Source organism: Silurus aristotelis (assembly GCF_946808225.1).
Source record: "Silurus aristotelis genome assembly, chromosome: 6".
NCBI lineage: Eukaryota > Metazoa > Chordata > Actinopteri > Siluriformes > Siluridae > Silurus > Silurus aristotelis.
In genome coordinates this window covers 27,056,356-27,082,236 of record NC_139579.1, presented here as the reverse complement: position 1 = coordinate 27,082,236, position 25,881 = coordinate 27,056,356, and the positions used below count along the sequence as shown (strand labels likewise).

Here is a 25,881-nt window from a genome sequence, read left to right as displayed (position 1 = left end):
TAGTAGTAGTAGTAGTGGTGGTGGTGGTAGTAGTACTAGTAGTAGTAGTAGTAGTAGAAGTAGTAGTAGTAATAGTGGTAGTAGTAGTAGTAGTAGTAATAGTAGAAGTGGTCGTAAAAGTAGCAGTAGTGGTAGTAGTAAAAGTAGTAGTAGTAGTAGAAGTGATAGAAGAAGTGGTGGTAGTAGTAGTAGTAGTAGTGGTGGTAGTAGTAGTAATAGTAGATGTGGTGGTAGTAGTATTAGTAGTGGTGGTGGTGGTGGTGGTGGTGGTAGTAGTAGTAATAGTGGTAGTAGTAGTAGTGTTAGTAGTAGTGGTGGTGGTGGTGGTGGTAGTAGTAGTAGTAATAGTGGTAGTAGTAGTAGTAATAGTAGAAGTGGTCGTAGTAGTAGTGGTAGTGGTAGTAGTAAAAGTAGTAGTAGTAGTAGTTGTAGTAGTATTAATAGTAGTAGTAGTAGATGTGGTAGTAGTAAAAGTAGTAGTAGTAGTAGTATTAATAGTAGTAGTTGTGGTAGTAGTAGTTGTAGTAGTATTAATAGAAGTAGTTGTAGTAGTAGTAGTAGTAGTAGTAGTAGTTGTGGTAGTAGTATTAATAGTAGTAGTAGTAGTAATAGTGGTATCAGTTGGACATTTGCCAGGGTGACTTTAATTCACTAACTACAGTAACAACAAACCACAGAACTTATTATCTGCAACCAAAGCTGCTCATTTAAATTCAGACAAAATACACAACAAACATAGCACAGACGTTATCGAGAGCACCGCATTAAGTGAAATAAGATGACTGGAGAGCAACACTAAATGGTATTAGCAATGCTGTAGGCTTAGCAGAAGCCCTTTTTTTTCTAATTAGAAAACTTTATCTGCTTATTCAATCCTCACGTTTTCATACCCGTCCGTTTTAATGTCCATTTCTTTCATACTTTTTCAAATGAATACACAGCTGCACCTGAGTCATTCTTCTGGAACATTTATTTTTTGAAGATGCATTCAGAAGGAAATCAGGAGAGCAAATGATAAATGTGAGTTCAATGGCTATGACTAGACAAGTAAAAACAAGGCTTTGAAAGAAAAGCTCCAAATATGTTGTTTTCTTTTTTCTTCTCTTTTTTTGAACAAAATAAACATAGTCAGATTAAAAATAGCAACACTAAACATAAGTGGATATTCAGCAACTGTTTAAAAATGACCCTTGGAGGGGACAAGAAAAGTATGGGAGTTCAGTAGTAACACAATTATAGTGCAATTGGCATGCAGAGATTTTAGCCTCGTTATCATTTATCAGAAGTAAAAAAAAAAAAAACGCCAAACATTGAACAGCTTTCTATGAAACACTTATGTATAATGACCTTGAATACATGAATTTATTTTTATAATGCATTCAAGAGGCATTTGTAAGACAAAATTTGCTTATAAATGCATTGAAACAGGTTATAGCACTGGAAAAAAGAACTAAATCTGCCCTAGTTTAAGTGTGCTTGGTAAAGGTGTTATCATATGAATATTATATGATATAATATGAACACTGTTTCATCATGTAATTCAACAAGTTAACAATGTATGATTCATGGTAAAGACAATTTTTTAATTAAAATGTGATGCACTTTATAGGCAACCTTATGAATGCTTATTAACATGTTTTGAACATATTTCTAGTTTATTACACCACAAGCCTGATGAAAGTCATTGTCGTAATACGCAGGATTTTTCTTTAAAGTGCTTACAAATTGCTACCGTTCAGCTATTCCTCCAACAATACAAATAAAAGTATTTTGCTCTCAGAAAACAAACAAAAAATAGACTTAATAATAATTTAATTAAATATAATTTAAATAAATAATCTCACTTGCAAGGTGAACGTTCACTAGGAAGAATACAAATGACCGAACTCGTTTCTCCTAGTAAACTTCATCCAGGACCCAAACAACACACAATAAATCTCATTACACAGGCTGAATTGCTGACTAATAACCCTGTCCTTTGTGCTTTCAAAGTGCTTCATCTCACCCACTGGCAGCATATTGTCTCTCCATCCATCCAGCTGCTTATTTACTAGAAAAGAAAAGAAAAAAAAAGAGCTGAGAGACAGGTGAAAAAAAAAGATAATAGCTTGTGGTCTCAGCTGTTTTCGTCCACCAGCTTGGCTCCGTTAATACCGCGATAAGTGACCCTGCTCGGGCGCACCAGGACACCATGGAGAGGCCGACAGCTGAAATAGCGCCTTGAGCCAACCGAACCATCATTCTTCCCCTTTGGGCTGCGCAGCTCCAGGCCCAGCCAGAGACCCGGTGCGAAGTCAGCAGCGCCAACGTAGCGGATGGTGCACATTTCATTGGCACTGCTAAGCAGGACCTGCATGCCCAGGTGCAGTTTGACAGCACTGCTCATGCCGGAGGTGCTGCTGGTGCCATCTAGAGTGCCTGGACCTCGAGGAGAGGCTACAGCCGAGGCACAACTGAGAGAGTTCCATCGTCTGCGTGTGCTGGACAAATTGTTGCTGTACAATAAAAAAAAAAAATAAATTATATATATATATAAATAAGAATATCATAATAAATAGAGTATATCGACAAGTGATTTTGGACACCTGACCATAAGTTTGGTATGGGCTTTTTGAACAAGGGAAAAATGTTCCACTAGATTTTTGGATTGTGCTTGTGGAGATTTCCCAAAGGCAAAGTAATGTAGGCTGAGAAGGCCTGGGGTGCAATCAGAGTTCTAATCCAAATCTAAATGTGTTCAACAGGGTTGAGGTTAGAGCTCTACCCTATCTAAACCATCTTCATTGTCATGCTGGAACAGGTTTGGGTCTCCTAGTTTTGGTGAAGGAAAAATTTAATGCTCCTGCAACTTAAGAAAATGGTGAGCCTTTAAGTTTGTGGTTGTGGTTTAAGTTTATTCCTAAAAACAGTTTCAGGAATAACTGTGAATGGCTGGAAATGTCATGTGTCCCAATAATTTTGTTCAAAAATGCACATAATGGTAATAGGCTATTAATATGGATAATGTAAAAAAAAAGGAATAAATGTTTAATGCATTGTTTACAAACACAATCAGCCAACTGTTTACTTAAGTTTTCATTTATACAACTTTTATTTCGATTATTTTACTCATTGAAATAGGTTTAAATTACACTAACGCTTCGATATAAGATGATCTTGGTACTTAAAATCCATAGGCGCTAGTGATAGTAGACTCCACACATCTGTAAGATGTAATAAGCCAAACATGAGAAGGGATTTGTTGCTTGCATCGTAAAAAGTCTTTCTAATTATGGGACCTCAAAAACGTTTCGATCCTGAACTTGATTTTTAAATGATTCTCCCAAAATACATCTGATATGTTTGCAGGCATGCTGTAGGTGCCTTATGAAATGAGTTAACTTCACCTGTAAAGAATTCCAATAATGGCAAGTAAAAATCTGCTATGATTCCACGTGCAACTCAAAAGCCCCAAAGTTATGAACTTATAACTCAATTAGTTTGCTGTGGTAGGGACTCAATTTTTCATGATTGTTTTTGCTTGCCTCTTGGCTACAATCAGGAAGGTCCTGCCTTTCCTATGCATTTTAATAGAAATGTCAAGTGTAAATTTCTCACTATAAATTATTGAAAATGGACATGTCAAAACGGCTATTCATCACTGTGGCCATTTTTGACTAGACTGCTTCCTCACTGCGCATTTTGGACAACCTAAATAAGCTCCAAAAGCCTGTATACAGTTGGGCACATATCTATTTACTGACAATTTTACTGTGATTCAAGTATATACCATGTACTGTATACACCAGTACATGAAAAAAAAAAAAATTTCCCCTTAAACCACATTTTCATTAATGTGGTTGGAGTTGCATTGACTGTCTGGAATTCCGAATCCATACACATTATTTGATGCAGCTATCATCAGTTCATCATTGTAATTAAGGTGAAACGCAATTCAGTTAAATCCAGTTCATGTGGCTTTGTTGACTCTGTCAAAAACATTTCACTTCTTCGTCTCAACAATAAAAAAACAAACAAATCTTGAGCTGCTTTCAAACTTAGTTTCAAGTCATTTGCACTGAAAACCTTGTAAGTTATGAAGAATTTGTCATAGCCATATACACTTTCTTGCTAGTTCTGTCAGCAATTATTAAATATAAAGAAACCACATTCACTAGATGCTATAAATGTCCACAGTGCAGGATGAGATGATCAGAACATAAGCAGATTAGATTTGCCCATGCTCTTGATGGTGGCTCCAGTTGATCAATCTTTAAGATTTTATTGGGTATAGTGTAAAATAAATTTCCTGTCATTAAGGCTTACCAATAATTTACATTTTGAATTAAACCCTCTTTAATTACATTAGTGAAATCTTTTTTTTGGATGAAAGAGATACGCCCACCTTCTGGACAATGATCCTAATGTGGGCAACTTTTATGAAGGTTTTAAACACAACAATAAAAAGAAGGTTTCTTTTATTTACCACAGTAATGTTCAAAGCACTCCAGAGCCCACCAGGATCTTCTTTCTTTGTAATCATGTACAAAATATTTTTTTTATGGCTATAACTGTTTATTCATTCCTAATTAAAAAATGTTTTTAACGCTTCATCTAAATAGCATTTATTTGTATTTTTTGCTTTTCAGCGTAATCCTGTTTTGCTTCCGCCCGGCAGCGACAGCTTGATTAACATGATTACATGGAATAGAAGCCTTCCAAACGATTTGTCACCTTTCATATATCCAGAATATATTAAACAACTATAAGTCGATATTCATTTGAACCCACACTTACTCCTTTTTTAGATTTTATCAGAATATTTGAACGTATATTTTATATTTTTTCTTGCTCAGAACTGAAACTTCAAATTCAGAGCAAACGTGAAGAACGCAGTCTTCTTCGGCCCATATTTTCTATCCTGTTTTTGATATTTCTTCCTTTTTGTCTAAAAAATAGTGTTTTTCTTTAAAGGGAGTCATTTATACACAACTGGGTTCCCTGGTGGTAAGGATGCGGCGCTCTCACCGCTGCGGCACGGGTTCGATTCCCGGTCAGGGAACCGACCCCAGCCATTAGGGTTGCACAAGCCAGTGCACTCTTAATGCCGGTCCCAAGCCCGGATAAATGGGGAGGGTTGTGTTAGGAATGATCTGCTGTGGTGACCCAAAATGGGAGAAGCCGAAAGAATTTCGACACAACTGAAAAGCTGCTCGGCCAAGAGTTCTGTCATTCAGCACTTGAAAATCTGGCAAAGTGTGTAAACTGCACAGAGGTACTTTTAATAACCAGACTGAACCGTTCAGAACTTTTTAGACATTAGGTAACAGTGTAAGACAAGTTTAAATACTACGAATTTACTATGTGAATATTACGATATGTTTTGAACTGAATGCAATATAATAATGCATAATAATTGCTCACCGGTTAGCTTGCGTCCTCTGATTTGGCTCTCGCTGTGTGGCAATGGTTGACGTGGTACTCAAACTACGGCGCATTCCTGGAACACACACACACACACACACACACACACCCCACACACAGACAATGACTTTAATTTCCCACTGCAACTGCTGTAATCTTTCATAGCACTTTAGAGTTTATAGCATGTGAAACCTCAGGAGGAAAGAGGACAAGCCAGCAGCGTTAGCTTACCGGTGAAGGTGTGATTGTATCGGGAGGAGGACAGTTCTGACAGGCAGTCCACAGAGCCATGGATCCTGGGAGCAAAGTGCATGTCCAATATCAGTTACTATTATTTTCAGTAAACATCCAAGCCACCCATAAACAAACTGCTATTATCCCCTTGCTGCACACCACACAGAACAGAGAAGCATGATAGATTTGGGTCACGGTTGAAGTTTCCCAATTGAGTAAAAAGTGGACAAAAGGCAAACATACAGCATGTGTATTGCTGATTGATTCTCAGAACCGGAAACTTTCAGCATTCAATATTAAACAGTACTTCCCATTGCTCTGGAAACGACCCAAAACTACAGTGCAGTGAAAAAAGTATTTGCTGCTTCCTGATGGACAATTATTTGGCATATTCTTCACTTATTTATATAATTAAGCAATTTTTTTTTTGGCAAAGATAACCCAAGTAAATACAAAAAAACTGTTTTAATTTCATTTATATAAAAAGAAAAGCTGTCCAAGCATACCTGATTTTTTAGGTATTAGTGTGGCATAGTTATGACTTAAACCCAAATGAGATGCTGTGGCATGACCCTTAACACGTTGCTGGAAAACCAAAAATCCTCAACAGCAATTTGAAAAACTTGTCACTAATTGCCATTTATCACAAACACTTGATTGCAGTTGTTGCCACCAAGTGTGGCACAACCAGTTATAAGGTTGAGGAGGCAATCACTTTTTTCACATCGGGGCTGGTAAATTTTTAACAGCTTTTTTCCTGTAATAAATGATTAAAACTTTCGTTCGGCTTCTCCCATTAGGGGCCGCCACAGCGGATCATCCGTATTCATGCTCCGCATTTTCGATTTGGCACATGTTTTTACGCTGGATGCACTTCCTAACGCAACCCTTCCCATTTATCCGGGCTTGGGACCGGCACTAAGAGTGCTTGTGCAACCCTAATAACTGGGGTTGGTTCCCTGACCGGGGATCGAACCCGGGCCGCAGCGGTGAGAGCACCGCATCCTAACCACTAGACCACTAGGGACCCCTAATAAATGATTAATTATTTAAAAACAGCATTTTGTATTTACTCTATCTTTTTGTAATATTCATGTTTGTTTGATGATCTGAATCATTTAAGTGTGACACATAACAAAACAGAAAAAAAAATCACTGCGTTGTACTTTGCAAATTATAAAATAAAACATAACTAAACCTAGAGAAGGAATGTGCAAAGAAAAAAAAAGAAGGAACTGCTTTGTTGTTTCATGTTCAGAATATTGGCACTCTCCACTGCTCCATCTCACTACTGCCCCCAGGGTTAATTAGGGAAAAATCACAGAACTTCTGACAATATATCACTAATTGCTCAGAAGTGCTAAAGATGGCTCCTACAGCAAGTAAAACAAAAGTGTGATGCTGAACAGAGACTTTATGCTAAAACAACAACAACAGAAGCATTAATAACTCAGCAAGAAAAGAAAAAAAAAAAAAAAAAAAAAACGGAAAAAAATATATGAGTAGCCGATGGAGGAGAGATAAAAGGAGGAGGTGAGCTACCTGTGAAAAAGGAAATGGACAAAAAATAATACAGGAAATTGACGAACAGAAAATAAACTGGACAGCACAAAATGGAAAAGGATGATAAATGACTCGAGTACTAAGTAAAGACTTGCTGGCCTGTTCGCAAATAAAACACTGTCGGGATTTTATGTATGACATAACACAGCCAGGGCAAAAAAAAAAAAAGGGCAAAAACTGTTTTATCTTATTATTATAATCTAAAGAAAGAAGACAGAAAACCATGTGCATGAATTGATATGCAGAACAAGATTGTAAACACGAAAGAGATTATTATTGGTATCTTTTTAGTATAAGTATCTTTCAAACTACTGTATATTAATTACTACAGTCATTAATTATATTAACCCAGCCATTAGAGTTGCACAAGCTAGTGCACTCTTAGTGCCGGTCCCAAGCCTGGATAAATTGGGAGGGTTGCGTTAGGAAGGGCATCCAGCGTAAAAACATGCCAAATCTTAGAGGGTGAAAGGATGCCTGAGGAATGGAGAAGGAGTGTGCTGGTTCCGATCTTTAAGCATAAGGGAGATGTGCAAACCTGCAGTAACTACAGGGAAATTAAGTTGATCAGTCACACCATGAAGTTATTGGAAAGAGTAGTGGAAGCCAGGCTGAGAGAAGAGGTGACCATCTGTGAGCAACAGAGGAAAAGCACCACAGATGCATTATTTGCTTTGAGAATGTTGATGGAGAAGTATAGAGAAGGTCAGAAGGAGTTGCATTGTGTGTTTATGGATTTAGAGAAAGCGTACGACAGAGTGCCGAGAGAGGAGTTGTGGTATTGAATGAGGAAGTCAGGTGTGGCAGAGAAGTATGTGAGGGTGGTGCAGGACATGTATGAGGACAGAGAGACAGCAGTGAAGTGTGTCACAATACATACAGTGTATAGTGTATAGTGAGTACACCCCTCACATTTTAGCAACTATTTTAGTATAATCTTCTCAAGGAACAATACCATAGAAATGAAACTTGGATATATTTCAGAGTAGTCAATGTGCAGCTTGTGTAGCAGTACAGATTTACTCTCCTCTGAAAATAACTCAAAATACAGCCATGATTGTCAAAATACCTTGCAAAATTGAGTGTGTGTGTGTGTGTGTATATATATATATATATATATATATATATATATATATATATATATATATATATATATATATATATATATATATATATATATATATATATATATATAATTTGTTTTTTATTATTATTACAATTTTTTTTATTATTATGGAGACAGATTACATGATTAAAATGTTAGTGGATGTAGTTTTTCTCTTTCCACTTCATTTGATTGACTAAATTAGTCACCCTGAGAGGAGTAGCCGAAAATAGAATGAATAGGGGGTCAAATACAGGGAGGCACAGTAAGATTAACTCTACCACATATAAAATTATGTTATTATACCCATTATGTTTAAATCATAAACAATTTTATGTATCCAATGACATTTTTTCCCCTTTATTAGCAGCTGTTTGGAGTCTTTATATTTGCACAAACATTATTTTTAACACTGGATCACAAATGAATGCGGTGTTAAATCGCAGTAAAAGCTACGTGAACGCAGGGCATTTAATATTTGATAGTCAGATAACAAACCATGTTTAATTCCAATTCAGTAAATAATACAGCTCATGATGACATGCTAAGACGTTAGCATTAAAGCTATTTCAACAGACTTGCTTATCCATGACATTCTGAATATATTTTCTCCACATGTGCTTTTCCTTTAGGTGCTCCGACTTCTCTTAATGTCACACGCCCAAGTCTGAAGATGCAGCACATACAAATCTAGATGAAGAACAGCTCTCTGGAGCCTGGCTGAAAATCCGACGCAGCATTAGCAAAAAGCAGTCGGCATCCTCCAAAAAGGCCTTTTAAATAAATCAAACCCCCCCCTTATTATTAGTGCTGACATAAATCTTTTTTTCTGTTGTGGGAAAAAAAAAAAAAGCCAGAAACGGTTCGATGTGTTTGACGGCAAACCCCCAATATATCCCATGAGTGCATTTCAATTTCTGCAGGAGATATACCACTGGTACACAGCAGTACAGAGACGAGGTGAGATTTGGTGTATGTTTACACCAATAACAGACCTGTCAAACCCAAAGAGGAATACTGCTGAACCCCAGCAAGTGCAGGAGGAGTAAAAAATAAAGTAAGGGCATGTGGGGGGAGAATCTGAAATCGCTTTATATGTTTGTCCAAAATTATTTGAAAAATATAAGGTCTTTTTTATTTCCACTTCCCAGAATAAATAAGAGACACCTCCACTTCCCAAAATAAATAAGGGACACCTCCACTTCCCCAAATAAATAAGGGACACCTCCACTTCCCCAAATAAATAAGAGACACCTCCACTTCCCCAAATAAATAAGGGACACCTCCACTTCCCCAAATAAATAAGAGACACCTCCACTTCCCCAAATAAATAAGGGACACCTCCACTTTCCAAAATAAATAAGGGACACCTCCACTTTCCAAAATAAATAAGGGACACCTCCACTTTCCAAAATAAATAAGGGACACCTCCACTTTCCAAAATAAATAAGGGACACCTCCACTTCCCCAAATAAATAAGGGACACCTCCACTTCCCCAAATAAATAAAAAACACCTCTGTTTCTCGAATAAATGAGCGACATCCTTACTTCACAAAGGAGTATGGGACAGTACTGTTTTCCAAAGAAATAAAGTACATCTCTACATCCCCAAAGAAATAAGGGACATCTCCACTTCCTCCTTACTTCATAAATTAGTATAGGACAGTTCTGTTTCCCCCAAAAAATAAGGGACATCTCTACTCTAAGTACAAGACACCTTTGTTTCCCAAATAAACAAGGGGCATCTCCCAAATTCCAAGTAAGAGGAGTGAGAAAGAAGTAAAGAAAGAAGAGAGAGAGAGAGAGAGAGAGAGAGAGAGAGAGAGAGAGAGAGAGAGAGAGAGAGAGAGAGAGAGAGAGAGAGAGAGAGAGAGAGAGAGAATTACATGCATCTGTAGCACTAAAGCTGTTGGTGTTATTTTCATAATTCATTGTGTGCCTTGGCCCATTTTTCAAATGCACTGCATTCAATATATAAGTTGAATGACACTTACAAAACCATCCATTTAGCACAATAAGGTACAGGAAATACAATATCTCTCTCGCAATCTATGCCACTGTATTTGAATGTCACTAGGTTTACAGTTGTTTATAAGGCAGCACTTTCATTAAGAATGATGATTAATTTGACCAGTGACCAGAACGCTCAATGCTTTAAAGGCACACCTTCCAGCCAATCAGAATAAATTATTTAGACAGGCAGTTATTATTTTGGTGCTGAGGATGCTGAGGATGGAGCTACCAGGGAAAAGGAAAAGAGGAAGACCAAGAAGGAGGTTTATGGATATGGTGAGGGAAGACATGCAGGTAGCTGGTTTGAAAGAGGCAGATTTAGAAGAGACGGATGATCCGCTGTGCCGACCCCTAATGGGAGAAGCCGAAATAAGAAGAAATACTAAAAAAAAACCTTTTAAATTATTTGAACTTCACAAGAAGAGAAAAATATATGAATTATGAATGACAGACTGTTATTTATGTATTTCTAGACCTCCAATAATAACTTTTAAAACTCAAAATCCCACCCCTTACCCAAAACCTCATCTTAGTAATATTTAGGTTAGTGTTCTTTTGCAGGGCAACTCAAAGAAATTCCACTCCGATGCTAAAATGTGTAAATGTATGTAAATCTGCAATGTAACGTCTAAACTGCTTGTATATAAAAAAAAACGAGCAGACTTACCGCTGAACTCGCGAAGGCGGAGCAAATACTCCGTGTTTGGGCGGACAGCTGAAATACTTCACCCCTCCAACAGAGCCATCGTTCTTCCCACTGGGCTTATCCAGTTCAATCCCAAGCCAAATTCCTGCACCCACATGAACACACACGTGAAATAACTCAAAAATAAAAAAAAAAACATACATTTAGGCAATATCATAATTTACTTTTATTACATAGTTTAATTTTGAACTCCAGCCCTTAATTATATTTTGCTGTAGCACATTGTGTTGTTTCAGGGCCTTTCCACAGCTCTCATATTGTCAGTGTTTATACGTTATATAAGCCTGATAAATAATGTAGGCATAGATCCTCATGAATAAAGCAGCATAATGATGACATTATCGAGTAGTTTATATGTTGATTGAGTCAGCTTATTCCTGACTGTGCCCACACACACTAAATCCACTTTTCTTTCGACTGGCAGCGCGCTGCACAGCTTCAATCAGCCTGCTGCGCTAATGCAAAAAATGACCTCGAAGGACAGAGGTTTAGATAAGAAGCTTTCAAGCGCTTTTCATTCACACCTTGAGACAGAGAAACACAAGAACCAAAGAATGTAAAAATGCTTTTAAAAGAACAAATGTATGGGCAGAGAATGTAAACAGAGCAACTCTTTTAAAAATTAAGAGTCTATTGTCTCTATTTAAGGAAGAAACCTGCACAGGAAATGAAGCAACAATTTGTTAGTAAGTTACAAAGTGAAATTACTGCTAAAAAACAAACGTGATTATTTTGCAATTACATGTCGGGACGTTTCATTGCGCAACAATTATACAATAAAAATAATACGATTGCATATTTATAAAAGCATCCTTTTTTTTTTTTTTTTTTCGCCTACTTTTCAAGCAAAGTTTCTGTAATCACTTCCATTATAACAACTCATTCTCAGGGATTGTATAATAGACAATGCTGACAATCTATTGCTGTAATCAATATCAATCAATCAGTATTTTCATATTTATTTTTATAGCTGACAATGATATTTACTGCCATTTCATGAACCATTTATAGTAGCGGTTATGATCTTTTTCACTATTATAGCATGTTTAGAACAGTGCTTAATTTCATGTATGGGGTAGTTACAGTCATTCCCACTCTCTTTTTATATTTATTAGTCCACAAACCTAAAACACATGTTACCGAAAAGCCAAAAAAACAGTTGATTTAAGGTTTAATTTTCTAAAATACAAATCAAATTGTACATCTTAACACTGCTTATACCAAGATCAACACAACATAAAAGATCAAAATGCCCAAATGAAACAAAGATCAAACTGCTTCTTCTTTTGGCTTCTCTCATTAGGGGTCGCCACAGCGTATCATCCGTCTCCATACCCCCTGTCCTCTACATCTGTCTCTTTCAACCCAACTATCTCAATCTCGCCTCCTTCACCTAGTCTCCAAAACGACCTACATGCGCTGTCCCTCTATCCATCCTCGTCACTCCTAACAAAAACCTCAACATCTTCAGCTCTGCTACCTCCAGCTCCACCTCCTGTCTTTTACTCAATGCCACTGTCTCTAAACCAAACAACATCGCAGGTCTCACCACAGTCCTACAAACTTTCCCTTTCACTCTTGCAGATATCCTTCTATCACAAATCACACCTGCTATCACTCTTCTCCACCCACTCCACCCTGCCTGCACTCTTTTCTTCACTTCTCTAACACACTCTCCATTAGTTTGCACTGTTGACCCCAGGTACCTGAACTCCTCCACTCCACTCTTCTCCCTGCAACCGCATCACTCCACTGCCCTCCCTCTCATTCACACACATGTACTCTGTCTTACTCCTACTGACTTTCATTCCTCTTCTCTCCAGCGCATATCTCCACCTCTCCAGGCTCTTTTTCACCTGCTCCCCACTCTCACCACGAATAACAATATCATCTGCAAACATCATAGTCCATGGAGACCCCTGTCTGACCTCGGCTGTCAACCTGTCCATCACCACTGCAAACAGGAAAGGGCTCAGAGCCAATCCTTGATGCAGTCGAACCTCCACCTTAAACCAGTTTGTCGTTCCTACTGCACACTTCACTGCTGTCACACTGTCCTCATACATGTTTTGCACCACACTTATATACTTCTCTGACACACCTGACTTCCTCATACACTACCACAACTCCTCTCTCGGCACTCTGTCGTACGCTTTCTCTAAATCCACAAACACACAATGCAACTCCTTCTGATCTTCTCTATACTTTTTCATCAACATTCTCAAAGCAAATTATGCATCTGTGGTGCTCTTACGGTTGCTCACAGATGGTCACCTCTTCTCTCAGACTGGCTTCCACTACTATTTCCCACAACTTTATGGTGTGACTGATTAACTTTATTCCCCTGTAGTTACTGCAGGTCCTTATTTTTAAAGATCAGTACCAGCAAACTGCTTCTCCATTCCTCAGGCATCCTCTCACCTTCCAAAATCCTGTTAAACAATCTTGTTTAAAACTCCACTGCCATCTCTCCTAAACATCTCCATGCTTCCACTGGTATGTCATCTGGTCCAACCGACTGTCCACTCTTCATCCTCTTCATTCCACTTCCTGCTTCACCATCTCCACATCATCCAACCTTCTCTCTCTCTCTCTCATTTTCCTCGTTCATTAGATCAAACAAGTTAGTCAAAAAATAAATATAAAAAATGCAAAAGACAAAGTCGAAAAGCAATCTTTCAAAAAGGGATCTTCAAATAACAAAATTACAATGTCATGTCACAAAGTAGAAAAAAACATCAGTATTCAATGGACAACAAAAATAAAGATGAAGCTGTCGTGCAAATTGTAATTGTAACAGTCATTGTCAATTAAAATATAGTGGAGAAAAGCAAATATATTTAATCATAAATGTAGTTGAGGAGAAAGTAAAAGTTGCTTATATCTTTGATACTCAGTAAAACTAGAAAGTAGCCAAAAAATTGACAATACAGTAACAGAGTACATTTACTCAAATACTTTACAACATTACATCTTATGGAAAATGTCATTATATAAAAAATGACAAGTTTTTAACTAGCAAATTAGATTGTACTATAGAAACCATAAGGTACTATAGGACACAAGAATGTAAGGAGCACATTAACAGAAACCTTGCAGCTGAAAAACACCCTCTGACCCTCAGCAGAAACAGAATGAGTGGTGTGGATAACCTGCTAGCACAACTGAACAAAGCATACGGGATCGCGATCTCCACCAAGCAGTTTTCAATATCTCACAGTTCTACTGAACACAGCCGATAGCTCTTCTGCTTTGCTTTATGCTCCTGATAGTGTCGTAGCCCTGCTCCATTAAGCCACCAATTACACTGAGTAAACACTTATCTGCAATAAGTGCTGCTAAGTACCGCACACACTGATGTGCACTGCAATTCAATAGGATGGCACTGAGACTACGTCATATTCCTAAAAGGGGACCAAACCTAAAAGTTTTGTTATTGTAGTAAAGCTTTCATGACATGGGAAGAGTGTAGTCCACATACTTATGATGAAAGATATTCACAATGATGTATCTATAATGACTGAAAATTATACAGCATATTCAATATACAGTGTAGATTATCAGAATCAGAACCAGGTTTATTGGCCAAGTGTGTTGACACACACAAGGATTTTGGTTCCAGCCGTTAGTGACTCTCAACAGTACAGACATAAATAACACTACACATTTCGCTTGGACTATACAAGACAAAACAGACAAGACAAGACAAAACAAACAATACGAGACAATACAGACAATGTGAAAATAATTATTAATTATTTATTCTATTAATTAAGACAATTTTTTCTTCTATTACATGTTACTTATATGCTGCATTCATTCATTTTTCTTTTCACTTGAAAATAATAATAAAACTTGATGAAATGAACTGTTTATAAACTTTATTTGCTGAAAATGTAATATATTTTAGATACATTTATAGTTTCTTATTATCTTTGCACATTTGGACTGGTTTTTGTGGTACAACCATTAACACCTTATCCATCAGTGGCTTCAGCCAACAAGCTGGTTTCATTTTGAGAAGTTCATATGGATCACCTCAAGGGTTCCCTGGTGGTCTAGTGGTTAGGATGCGGCGCTCTTACCGCTGCGGCTCGGGTTCGATCCCCGGTCAGGGAACCAACCCCAGTTATTAGGGTTGCACAAGCCAGTGCACTCTTAGTGCCGGTCCCAAGCCCGGATAAATGGGGAGGGTTGTGTTAGGAAGGGCATCCAGTGTAAAACAGACCAAATCTAATATGCGGATCATGAATACGGATGACCTGCTGTGGCAACCCCTAATGGAAGAAGCCGAAAGAAAGTTTACATGGATCACCTCATGCTTTTTAAAAACAATAAGAGAGTGACAGGAAATGGGAATCTGAGACGTCTTCTTATAATGGTATGGCTTCAACAAAATCTTCGGACACTCACTGCAGAAGAGCCCCAACCTGCCCCACCCCACGTTTTACTAGGTTGTCTGCAATCTCTGAATATGAGTATAACTATAGATTACATATTATTTATCGTGTGCAAATAGTTTCAGAGTGGACAGTTCTTCTTAAAAAAAGACCGCCACTGAAATTGACTTTCACTTCCAGGTTAGGATTGTAAGATTGGAAATATTGCACTTTAAGTTTTCTTAATTTTCTGCTTTCAATAATAATAAAAAAAAAAAGAAGAAACATGTAATTTACAATTCGTTTTTGTAATTGCAAATCAGAGAAAATAAATAAACGCAACATGCACATGACCTTATCACAACGCCACAGAATTCTCTATTCTGATTGGTCAGGAAGTAAAGTAATTCACAAGTCTCTCCGCTGTATGGTTTCCATAGTAACAACTACAGGTAGTCCCCTGTCTTACGATGGTGATGCATTCCGATGACCCCGTTGTAAATATCTTACCCAGCCTACCCAGGACTCTTCAAGAATTAATTTGTCAATAATAATTTAACAAACGACAGTACATAATTTACAGACCGTAAATAGTTGACGAGCACCAGTGCATGGGGAAGCTAGCTAGCACACCTGTACCTGATGAGAGTAAACACTGCGCTCTGTTTCAGTTCGAAAAAGGAGAGAGACTAGAGATTCAATTTGGCTTGAAGATCAACAAATTGTAAGTCGATATGGCCATATAGTAAATACTGTTTATATTGGTTATTATACTGTATATCTTTAATAGTCAATAATGTTTGTAATTTGTATAATTTATAGCCTATATTGTGTCTAGTATTTATAGCTACAATATGTTATACTGTTAAAAGTATAGGTTGTTTATAATTTAAATTATTTGTATTAAATTATAATTTATTGTTTAATAAATGTATGATGTGCCAATATTGCTATCTATCTATCTATCTATCTATCTATCTATCTATCTATCTATCTATCTATCTATCTATCTATCTATCTATCTATCTATCTATCTATATATATATATATATATATACACAGTACAGAGCAAAAGTTTGGACACACCTTCTCATTCAAAGAGTTTTCTTTATTTTCATGACTATGAAAATTGTAGATTCACACTGTAGGCATCAAAACTATGAATTAACACATGTGGAATTATATATGGAATTATATACATAACAAAAAAGTGTGAAACAACTGAAAATATGTCATATTCTAGGTTCTTCAAAGTAGCCACCTTTTGCTTAGATTACTGCTTTGCACACTCTTGGCATTCTCTTGATGTATAATCTCTACAATATGACATATTTTCAGTTCACTTTTTTGTTATGTATATAATTCCATATATAATTCCACATGTGTTGATTCATAGTTTTGATGCCTTCAGTGTGACTCTACAATTTTCATAGTCATGAAAATAAAGAAAACTCTTTGAATGAGCAGGTGTGTCCAAACTTTTGGTCTGTACTGTATATATGATATATATAAACTTTTGGTCTGTACTGTATATATATATATATATATATATATATATATATATATATATATATATATATATATATATATATATATATATATATATATATATATTAATTAGTGTTAGGAAATCCCAGTGAAATAGAATGAAGCATTTCAGGACTTGTTTTTTTTTTTTTATTGGAAAATAATGAATTTTCAGGTGGATAGAGTGACTTTGAATTGGGCGTCATCACTCCACCAGTCATTAATAATTTTTTTTATAACAGCAGGTCACCAAAATGTTTTACTTCTTAAATATAAAACACGCTAGGATTTAAAATGGCACTGAAATTCAGAAAGGTTTTTTTATACTGTATACTGTACATCACCTCACCTGACAGCTCTTATAGCAAGCTATCTCCATCCATGAGGAAGCTTGAATATATTTTCATTAAGTATTAAAACCGTTTCTCGTACACAGTCAGGGAATAGTTTCAAGATTGTTCTGCGTGTCCGAATTGTCAGTCTGTTAAAACCTTGAATATACTGAGGAAATGCATTACATTAGGCTGATGCTCCTTTGGGCTTTGTTTATTCTTTGTTTCTTTCTAAAGTTCATGCAAATTCATGCATAATACTTTTTTTCAGAGCTGTAAAATAAAGCCCAGCTGTGCTTCCTTGCCTGTCTAAGTGATTACAGCATTAGGGACACCATGCCAAAGAAAGGTTTTGTGTGAATGCAGGATAAATGTCGCTTACTCTCATAATGAAAAACTAACACGTCCAGTCAGATTGGGATACATATCACAAGGGGGACGCGTATATATTTTTTGCATTACAGCAAAACAAATATGCTCTTGACTTAGCTGTTAAGTAAGGTCATAAGAGCAGCATTGTCAATAGTCTGGAAGCATAAACATAAGCCAAATGCAATATTCCTGGTGCTGAGTGCGAGACGTATCCGATCGGCCTGTGCAGAACGTAGATACGCCACTCTGCGTCACGTCTCTTTCTCGTGGTTTAATGCTGTTGTTTTTTTATTTTTTTTTATCTTATCCAAAAAAAACAACAAAAAAAACCCCCAAATATGGCCACTGGTTTTCATTCCAAGCAATCTAATGCTGCTTGTTTAATCAATTCAGCTTGGTCTATAAAGGACTGTTAGGCGTGGCTCCTATTCCGCAGTAATGAAATCCTGCAGCCAGACATACTTACAGATAAGATTGGCCATAGCAATGTAGTATAAATTTGGGATGAACTGCACTTTAAAATTGCAGCACGTTCATTCTGTTTATCTTGGGAAAAATATAAGCACCTTTTCTTACACTGGTCTTTTAAAAACAAAAATATGAGGGTGTGAAAGAAGATTAAAGAGTTGGACTTCTGATCGAAAGGTCAACACCAAACTGCCACTGGTGGTCCCTTGAGCAAAGTTCTTAACCCTTAATTACTCTAGACAAGGGTATTTGCTAAAAATGTATGCAAATGTAAATACGAGTCATACTATACAGCATCAATTACAAAGCAAATGAAGTGATAACATTCTCTTCAACTGGAGACCACTTTGTGCAGCTGTGAATGATGCCACATAAACGGCCTAAAGATCCATGAAATTACTGAGCAACTCAAGGACTTTGAGGATGGATTTAGACTGTAATTAATATCAACAGTCTACCACAATGGCTCAAGACCACAGTTTGCATTTAATTGCTTATTACTACCTTAACAATGATGGAACTATAATGAATGGGCATTCGGTGAAACCCAGATGGGGATGCAGTCCATTTTGAGTCTGGTTACTTTCAAGGTTTCCTGCTCATGCCATCTCAGGGAGTTTTTACACAGTTACCACTGGCTCACTCATTAGGGACAAACTTACAATTATAAGGAACAAACCTATACATTTTGTTATGAACACTTCATCCATGGAAAGCTGAGACAATGTTCATTGTTGAAAGCACTATAGAAAAATGAATTGAAGTAAATATTTCTATATATGGACCCTTTAGAGATTATATTATTTTAATATAAACCAGTTTCTACAATCAAAGACGTTAGGCCAGATTTCCTAACCGAGTAATGCTTGCACACACTCGTACTATAGAAAAACCCTGCAATATTTCTTCCCATTTTTAGCACTGTGGCATCCGGAGGTCCATTTCAAATGATTCAAAAACCTGCCATGCTTTATGGTCAGTGATTTAGCCATGCAGCTTGAACAAAACTTTAAAGGCTGAATGTGTCCGTCGATCGATTGCACTCGGTATATGGAGAAAATTGTTTATCTAAATACTGGCTATAAATCCTGGATTTTTCAGAAAGCCTTAAAATAGCTTTCAAAAAAAGGCATCATTGATTCCAGTTATGTTGGGAAGTTTGTGCTGTATGTTTTCATTTTTTTTTTTCTGTTATTTTTGGCTTGTAATTTAGGCTTTTATCAAGAATGCAGTGTTACATTGAAGCAGCCCGAAGTTTTCATTTATAAATAAAATAAAAGTTTTCAGCGAGCGAATTTAAGAGTTGCCCGTCAAAGCTTCCTAAAGAAATTACACTGCATTGTTTCCTAAAGAGAAACGTTTAATAGGTTCTTATCCGACGATACCTCCTCTTCCCTCAAACATACTACCTTTAGAACCAGCTGCAGCTTTTACACACATTCATCTGGTGCTTAGAGTGTTTCTGAGATGCTTTTCTGCTAACTATGGTTGTTTTGAGTTACTAGAGCCACTAAACTTGACTGTTTAACCAATTGCTGGCTGTTTTCCTCTGACCTTTCTTATCTATTTACAGAACCGATAATCAGTGGAAGTGTTTTCTTTTTTTTTTTGCAACGTTTTGTCTAAATTCTTGTGCACAGAATATCCACAAATCAGCTAGATCTTCTATTAAATGTTCTATTGTTTGTGCATAGAAGGGTCATATACAATTGCATTTAAAGACTCCCTCATAACAAACAGATCAAAATGACCCACTGAACTCCTCCAAACACCTCAGATTAGCTCAGGACTAACAACACATCCTGTATCATACATGGTATATATCATGCCGTAGCTATATGTTATATGGCTAAACACTCTTTGAACCATGAAGATAAATTTGTACCACAGTTCTGCAAAAAAGTTTTAGGGTTACAACTGACACTAAAAGTTTCGCATTCAAGTCTTCAACAGTCGACAGCTGATGTCCTCATTAGTTATGAAACTGTAATGAATGGATTTCTCAACAATGATGAGGATGGGTCTCCTTTTGAGCCTTTGTTTCTTCTATCATCCAGGGGAGTGTTTTGCTCACTATTGTCACGTCATGTTCCCTCATTAGAGATAAATGTATTGGGACAAATATCTAGGGACAAATTGACAAAATTAATTCTAAATTGATTTCTATAAAGCTGATTTTAAATTTTTTCCACAAAGGGCCGGTGTGGGTGCAGGTTTTCACTCTAACCAAGCCACACCAGATTTTACCTGTTTACCTCTTCAATTTCAGTGGACTATCAGGTGTGGCATTTGTTTGGTTGGAATGAAAATCTGTACCCACACCGGAGGGGTTTGTGACACCCCTGGTCTATAGTTAAATTTGCTTTAAAAAAATTTATTAATTAGATAATTGCAAGAATGTCCACTGTGTATAGGTTTTCCTAATAAAATACCTAACGTGGCGTTAATTTGGATATTAGTGTAGCTGTGCTGTGATATTAGTATAAAATGTAGACGATGGTAATGATTGAATTCTATAAATAAATAAACCTACCTGGGGCAAAGCTGGTCTTGCCATGGTACCGGACAACTCCTGTCCTCTGACCGATCACGAGAACCCGCTCTCCAATTCGCAATACGGGAACATCTGATACTGAGCTGCTGGCTGATGGGGTCCTGCTGCGTGCCATGCCTAAAAACACACACCAGACCTCATCTTCATCCATTGCGTTATCATAATATCCTTGCAAAACAACAAAGATGTCATTAATTGTGCAATTATCGCCCGGCCGATGTCAAAGAAGCGTCTGGGCCCTCTGTTATCGACAAACATTATTTACCACCCTCAGTAATACCATAATCGCAGGGGTGGCAGTAATTATCACTGTACTTATGGAAATAGACGGCTCCATCTGGACCATTCATGTTGGTAAGTGCCTAAATCAGGAATCTACTCAGGACACTTTGCACCGCTGTAGATAAGCCATGCAAATGAACCTTATCTGGAATAAGTACACACTCCTAAGCTGATTTCCAGAAGCAGAGATAAATATGTGTTCCACAATACCAAACTGTGAAGACTGCAGAGGAGTAGATCTGGAGTTTGGAGGGGTCCATTCCTGCCGAGGACGAAGGGGACGTCTCTGTCGTGGTGCAGGAATCGGAAGGTTGAGGACAGGCGTATGTCTGCAGTCCAGAGAAGAGGAGGACGTGGAACAGCTTTGTGACAGTGTGCCTACAAAAAAAAAAGAGATAATGATGAAGATGGTTAAGATATGAAAGGTAATCATGAGTAGTTCAGAAGTAAAAGTTAGTGTAGTAAAAAGTGGAGAAAACGGCCAGGAGCTTTATTAACAAGCCTTGCTTTTTGCTGTCGACACAAAACCTCACACGCATGCACAATCAGATATTTCAGATCTTCACGGTTGTGCAAGGTGATGCGAACCATGACAATAAGAACTGTTCAGTGTACAATGTAATGCTTGGTTGAGCGAAGTTAGTTACTTCACGGCTGTCCCGGTTTCATTTGTTCATGACAGGAAAAAAAGAAACCTTTGCAAATCTTGGTGCCACTCTATATAATACTAGATACAAGAAATTTACATTAGAATTCAAAGTACTACTTTCCCAGAAAGGACTTTGTTTTGTCTATCCCTTTTATTTACTCTTTTATGCTCATCAAAACAACTCTTCAGGAGGCACCGATTTCGTAGCACTTAGCTGTATTCTTTTGGCTTCTTTTTGAATTTGTAACCATCCTGTATTTGGGTTACTTCAGGGTTGAATTGCTTTCTCACGACAATCAAACTGCTTTACAGATAGATTAGAACTGTACCAATGTGAAAATGGAAACGTCCCGGAGACGGTGTTTTGAGCCACACTTGAGGCAGATTGTATTTTGCCTGCACAAACAAACTGCCCCTTAAAAAGGAAATGTACCAGAGCTCAGTTTTGAACAGACTAAATATTACATTTGAGAAAACTGCACTGACTGGGTTCTGTACTGTAAATTTCCTTCTTCAGGTGTACAAATTAGGAGGGAAAAGAAAAGTTAATATGTGCTAAACTCCTCATGTGAAATACACAATCCCATACACAAGTATTGGACAAATACATTTCCACCCATATGTGTTTTTTCCCCAAACTGTTACCACAAAGTTGGAGTCACACAATTGTACAGAATGTCTTTAAATGTGATGGCATTATATTTTCCCTTTACTTGAACTAGAAGACCCAAACCTGTTCCAGCATTTTCCATGAGGATATGGTTTATATGACTTGATGTAGAAGATCTTAAATGGACCTTTGGAATGAATTGGAATGCAGACTCCACCCCAGGCCTCCTCACCCTACATTAGTACCTGATGTTACTAATGCTCTTGTGGCTGAATGAGCACAAATCTCCACAAGCATACTCCAAAATCTAGCGGAACATCTTCCCAGAAGAGTGGAGCTTATTACAGCAAATTGGTGCAAAATGTGTACTGTAAGTGCCAGCTCAATGAATAGGATGTTAGACTTCTAATAGGAAGGTCATGGGTTCAAAATCCCACCACCACAAAGCTGCCACTGCTGGGCCTTTAAACAAGGCCCTTAACTGATCAGCTGTATAACTGAGATAACTGTAAATTCGCTCTGGATTAGGACATCTGCCAAAATGCCATTTAATGTAAAATATAGGATGAATAGTATGTGCAAAAAACACATACCATTCTTGCGATCAGGTGTCTACAAACTTCATAAGGATGAAAAATCTGCCATTATAATAGTAGTCATATTTCGAGACAGTGTTTAGTATATCATGGGCTAAGAGAACATTATACAAGTGAAATTTATTAGGAAATGGAAATCGAATACATACCACATGGCCTGATTTTAAGTGCTTTAAGTGCACTTCAAAGCCAGTGAAAGTAACTCAGCCCAATATTATTAGAGCACAGTGATAGAAAAGTCTGTGCCATGAGCAGGGACCTAAAAACCTCTCATCCCCCACCACTTAAAAGGGAAAGATCAGACGCAGCAGGAGGAGCCAGGTCAGGCCTTTTAATGCCTTTCCAAATGAATTTGGGACATGATGTCATTAAGCCTTCACTATCAGAGACCTTCATGGGCCGAGGAGTTCGTTAATGAAACAAGTTAGAGGCTAATGGATAACCATGCACCATGTCTTGGGGGGGTGATGAGGGGGCGATGGGGGGGGGGTGGGTTGAGGGTACAGTGTCGGCAAGGGAAAGCTGTTTGATTAAACGCCTTTCACATTTCATCAACTGAATGTAGCTTCCTTTGGAGATTCATATGGCTTTTAAACAGCACATTAATTACAGAACACTTATGACATAAAGAAAAAGAATAAGGCCCACTTTAGTCTAAGTTATAATACATCCAGGAAAGACAATTTTCCTATTTTTAATAGCAGATTGAAAGAAAGGTGGATGCCTTGAAAGGATGACAACAGCTAAATTTTTCTTTCTTTCTTTCTTTCTTTCTTTCTTTCTTTCTTTCTTTCTTTCTTTCTTTCTTTCTTTCTTTCTTTCTTTCTTTCTTTCTTTCTTTCTTTCTTTCTTTCTTTCAGCAGGTATTTAGTTATTGATTTATGCATGCAGTAAGCAAAAGCAATTTGAAGCAAAATTAACTAAAATTAACTCAGTCATTAAGATTAAGTGAGATAAATTTGAAAATTACAGAATGCAACAAACAATGCTTACTAATCAACTTCAACAACACATAATAGGAGAAAAATAACCAAAATTGGGTGTAAGAATAAAAAATTATGAAAACACCTTCTGCTGCAGAAATATTGTCAAGTACAACTGAGATTGAATTAAAGAAGGTAAGACATTAAATACCTCCATAATAAACCCACAACAGCCCACCCTGTTAATTAGTACTGTGGAACTGCAACAGTAATTGTTTTTAGTAAAAAGATTGAATACCCCAAATGTAACACCTGATCTTCGGTGGTATTAATACATACGCACTTGAAACCTTACGCTAAGTGACTTTGAATCATATTGTAAGTGCTACTGTATATAAATCTATTTTCACTCCCACAACCCTGTGTTTTGCACATTTGAATAGCAACACACAAATTCCAACTCAAATAAACAGCTAAGTCAATTTTATTTTGTATCAATACTGCCTTTAGAAACAACGCCTGATAATTTAAAAATCCTTTCAAGTAACTATTTGGCTTCTTTGCACACCATGAAGAACATGAACCCTAAATTAAAACAATTGGGATCACTTGGGGGCAGGAGGGATTCAACAAACAACCCTGTCTCAGCAATCAACTTTCATAAATAAAAAAACACAACCTCCCTGCAATTTGAAAGGGAGAGGGTGGGAAAAACTAAATTTTGCATTTGAAAAATCATCTTCTTCTTCTTTCGGCTTCTCCCATTAGGGGTCGCCAAAGTGGGTCATCCGTCTCCATACCCCCCTGTCCTCTACATCTGCCTCTTTCACCCCAACTACCTGCATGTCTTCCCTCACCACATCCATAAACCTCCTTTTTGGTCTTCCTCTTTTTCTCCTTCCTGGTGGCTCCATCCTCAGCATTCTCCTACTGATATACTACATGTCTTTCCTCTGCACATGTCCAAACCATCTAAATCTCACCTCCCTCACCTTGTCTCCAAAACGTCCTACATGCACTGTCCCTCTAATAATCTCATTTCTAATCCTGTCCATCCTTGTCACTCCCACCAAAAAGGTCAACATCTTCAGCTCTGCTACCTCCAGCTCCACCTCATGTCTTTTAGTCAATGCCACTGTCTCTAAACCATACAACATTGCAGGTCTCACTACAGTCCTATAAACTTTCCCTTTCATTTTCACAAATATCCTTCTATCACAAATCACTCCTGCCACTCTTCTCAACCCTGTCTGCACTCTTTTTTTCACTTCTCTAACAAACTCTCCATTACTTCTGATCCCAGGTACCTGAACTCCTCCACCTTCTTTACCTTTTCTCCCTGCAGCTGCACCACTCCACTACCCTCCCTCTCATTTACACACATGTACTCTGTCTTCCTCCTACTGAATTTAATTCCCCTTATGTCCAGTGCATAACACCACCTCTCCAGGCTTTTCTCAACCTGCTCCCCACTCTCACCACAAATCACAATATCATCCACGAACATCATAGTCCAGGGGCACTCCTGGCTGACCTCGTCCTTTAACGTGTCCATCACCACTGCAAACAGGAAAGGGCTCAGAGCCGATCCTTGATGCAGACCAACCTCCACCTTGAACCAATCCGTCATTCCTACTGCACACTTCACTGCTGCCAAACTGTCCTCATACATGTCCTGCACCACCCTCACATACTTCTCTGACACACCTGACTTCATCATACACTAACACAACTCCTCTCTTGGCACTCTGTTGTACGCTTTCTCTAAATCCACAAACACACAATGCAACTCCTTCTGACCTTCTCTATACTTTTCCATCAACATTCTCAAAGCAAATTATGCGTCTGTAGTGCTCTTCTTCAGCATGAAACCATATTGTTACTTACAGATGGTCACGCTTCATCTTCCTCGCTGCTCTCACTTCCTCTTTACTAATCCCTATCCACTTACTGCTTCACCATCTCCACACCATCCACCCATCTCTCTCTCTCATTTTCCTCATTTATCAGCTGCTACTTTTCACATCACTCTGTTGATCCCAATTCTGTTTCGCCAACCTCTTTCTCCTTATGCTCTCCTGCACTTCCTCATTCCACCACCATGTCTCTTTGTCTTCCTTTCTATTTCCAGATGTAACACCAAGTACCCTTTTAGCTGTCTCCC

General features: G+C 37.6%; 1 protein-coding gene across 6 annotated transcripts in view; it reads right to left on the bottom strand.

Annotated features, from left to right (window-relative positions):
- Positions 1–952: 952 nt before the first annotated feature.
- Positions 953–25,881, bottom strand: part of LOC310727812 (CAP-Gly domain-containing linker protein 4) — a 123,488-nt gene continuing 98,559 nt past the window's right edge. For all 6 annotated transcript variants that reach the window (XM_083544642.1, XM_083544645.1, XM_083544643.1 and 3 more), the window contains 6 exons: positions 21,150–21,317; positions 20,637–20,774; positions 10,987–11,110; positions 5,635–5,699; positions 5,404–5,479; positions 953–2,495 (listed from right to left, as the gene is read on the bottom strand). In XM_083544642.1, coding sequence (XP_083400768.1) covers positions 2,117–2,495; positions 5,404–5,479; positions 5,635–5,699; positions 10,987–11,110; positions 20,637–20,774; positions 21,150–21,317 — 950 coding nt within the window. In that variant the 3' untranslated portion in view covers positions 953–2,116. The remainder of the gene's footprint in view (positions 2,496–5,403; positions 5,480–5,634; positions 5,700–10,986; positions 11,111–20,636; positions 20,775–21,149; positions 21,318–25,881) is intronic.